We start from the raw sequence: 2173 nt of genomic DNA on the forward strand, positions 1-2173 counted from the left end.
AGATTGTGTCAGTAGGTCCTGGAATTCGTCCACAGAAAGGCCAGAGAGACAACTTCACTCGTGAACCGCCATGTTTACAACAGAGCATTTTAGGCGTCCCAGTCTGCATGAAACCATCTCTTGCCTCTGTTTTCTTTCAAAGGCTTGCCTTTACCAACATTCTAGCTTAATGATGCCAGCCTGGTGGCTTCTGTAGACGAAAATGGCCTGAAAAGGCAGTTACAAAATGATTACCTATCAGATTTGAGCCAACTGGCTCGCTCCCTGTCGGAACACAAACGGTTGACATTTGTCACGTGATGCTCTAACTGAATACAGTATATGTCGTTTCAATGACATAGGGTAAAACCGCAGTAGACTTGCACTCGATCATGGATTCAGCACTGCTACTCGGTTTCCTGGTCTTGGTGATTTGTCTGCAAGAAAGAAAGAGGGTAACGATTAGAGACAACAACAGAAGACAGGTGTTTCTTCTCCTTGGAGATAACAGAAGTTTTTGTTACGAGACGTTTGGCGCGCTCGTAGAGTCACTTGATAATACCGCGTTTTACTGATTGCGGGCGATGGGAATCATACGCTAAGTACTGATCAGTGTGCGTAGGCTTCCTGTACACGCTGGTGGTGAGGCGGTCGTCCAGTTCTCTTGAAACTGCGGTGCAAGGAAAGCGAGTTTGTAGTCGTTCTCTGTCTCCATGGTGAAGCGAATGGAAGGCTGCTGGTTGTTCAGATGCTGTAAGAAGCTATCAACGTTTCCGCGATCCAGGATGGTGAAAGTTTCGTCAACGTAGCGTTTCCAGTAGCGTTTCTAGATGCTTTAAAATACAAAGCAATGTATGGCGTTCTTTCTGAAATTAAAGCCTAATTATCTCTCAAAAATGCATGGTCAACCCCAATTTTCTTTTTGGATACCAAGAGTACTTACTCCGGATAGTTTTAAACCGCGCAAAAATATCCCTGTATTAGTAAGCATCACCGATAGGAAATCCGAGTATCTCAAGATGCGCAGAACGTATGCGCAATAAAAATAGTAGGCACCGTCCTTAAGTATTCCACCGTTCCACCATTCTACCATTCTGGCATTCCGTGTTTAAGTGCTGGCCGCCATATTTTCATACGACAGATATCGGGACAGCGGTGCAATTCATTTTCAAGTTTTGTTCATGTAGTTGTTATTGGAATGGCGGCTACTGGTAGTCTGAAGGTGAGTTGATATTTTTATTGTGTTGGTCTTAAAACTTGACAATTCATCCAGGTGTTCCTATATTTCATCTTTGCAGATACTTGTTCTGCACGGATACAGGTGAGTTAACCGTATAGAAGGATTAATACACAGTCCAAACCTTTTCAAATCAGACCACACCATTTTGTTGTGATTTATAATGGTAATTGAACTGAGTGGGAATAAATCGCACTGCTGAGAGCTAAATGGATGTAATAAAAGATAGTATGTTGTTCTCTTGGTCTTAGAACGGTAACTACTTGTAGGGATGCCAACCTCTGGAGATCTAAAATCTGGAGATATTTTCCATCCGATCTCCCCAACCACCCCCCCCCCCCCCCCCCTACGATTAACTCACCCATTTCTCCTATCCCCCAAAAAACGCACTCACCTATCCCTTTCCCCCAACAGTACGTATCTACAGTAATCTATTTTGAACAGGAAATTTGCAGTAAAACAGAGCACTTATGTTGAGAATTTTTATTGGTTAAGGACGTTTGCTCCCAAAACTTACAGATTTTTTTTAAACTTGCCACGCAGAAAGATAATGATCTACTTTTGCCAAAAAAAAATATGGGAGGTCACCGTGCTCGTGCACTTTTAGAAGCTTGCCTTATTTTAAGACTATCTTACCTTACAACTGTCAGCAATAAAAAAAGCTACATTAGTGAAATTTAGATCAGGTAAACATACTCAGTTCATCATAATTAATGTAACTAAACAAACTTTTGCAGCTGATTTCTTTTTCTTGCGTGACATGCGCAAAAAATTGCGCAGTAGCAATGGGCATGAGCGTCCTTAAATGGAGAGATCTGATCAATCAATTGTTTATGTGGCTGTGATAACAAATATAGTTTTTTTAAACTTGGGAATGCAATTTGAGCCTCCAATGGAGCGAAGTCTTTAAAATGTCCAGAGTCATTTTTATATGGGAGACCGGGAGATTCATTCCGG

General features: G+C 41.7%; 1 protein-coding gene across 1 annotated transcript in view; it reads left to right on the forward strand.

Annotated features, from left to right (window-relative positions):
• Positions 1 to 336: 336 nt before the first annotated feature.
• LOC138051149 (esterase OVCA2-like) overlaps positions 337 to 2173 on the forward strand; it is a 10259-nt gene continuing 8422 nt past the window's right edge. Inside the window, 2 exon segments of the mRNA XM_068897305.1 lie at positions 337 to 1201; positions 1278 to 1300. Coding sequence (XP_068753406.1) covers positions 1178 to 1201; positions 1278 to 1300 — 47 coding nt within the window. The 5' untranslated portion in view covers positions 337 to 1177.

Source organism: Montipora capricornis, chromosome 6 (assembly GCF_036669925.1).
Source record: "Montipora capricornis isolate CH-2021 chromosome 6, ASM3666992v2, whole genome shotgun sequence".
In the NCBI taxonomy this organism is placed as follows: Eukaryota; Metazoa; Cnidaria; class Anthozoa; order Scleractinia; family Acroporidae; genus Montipora; species Montipora capricornis.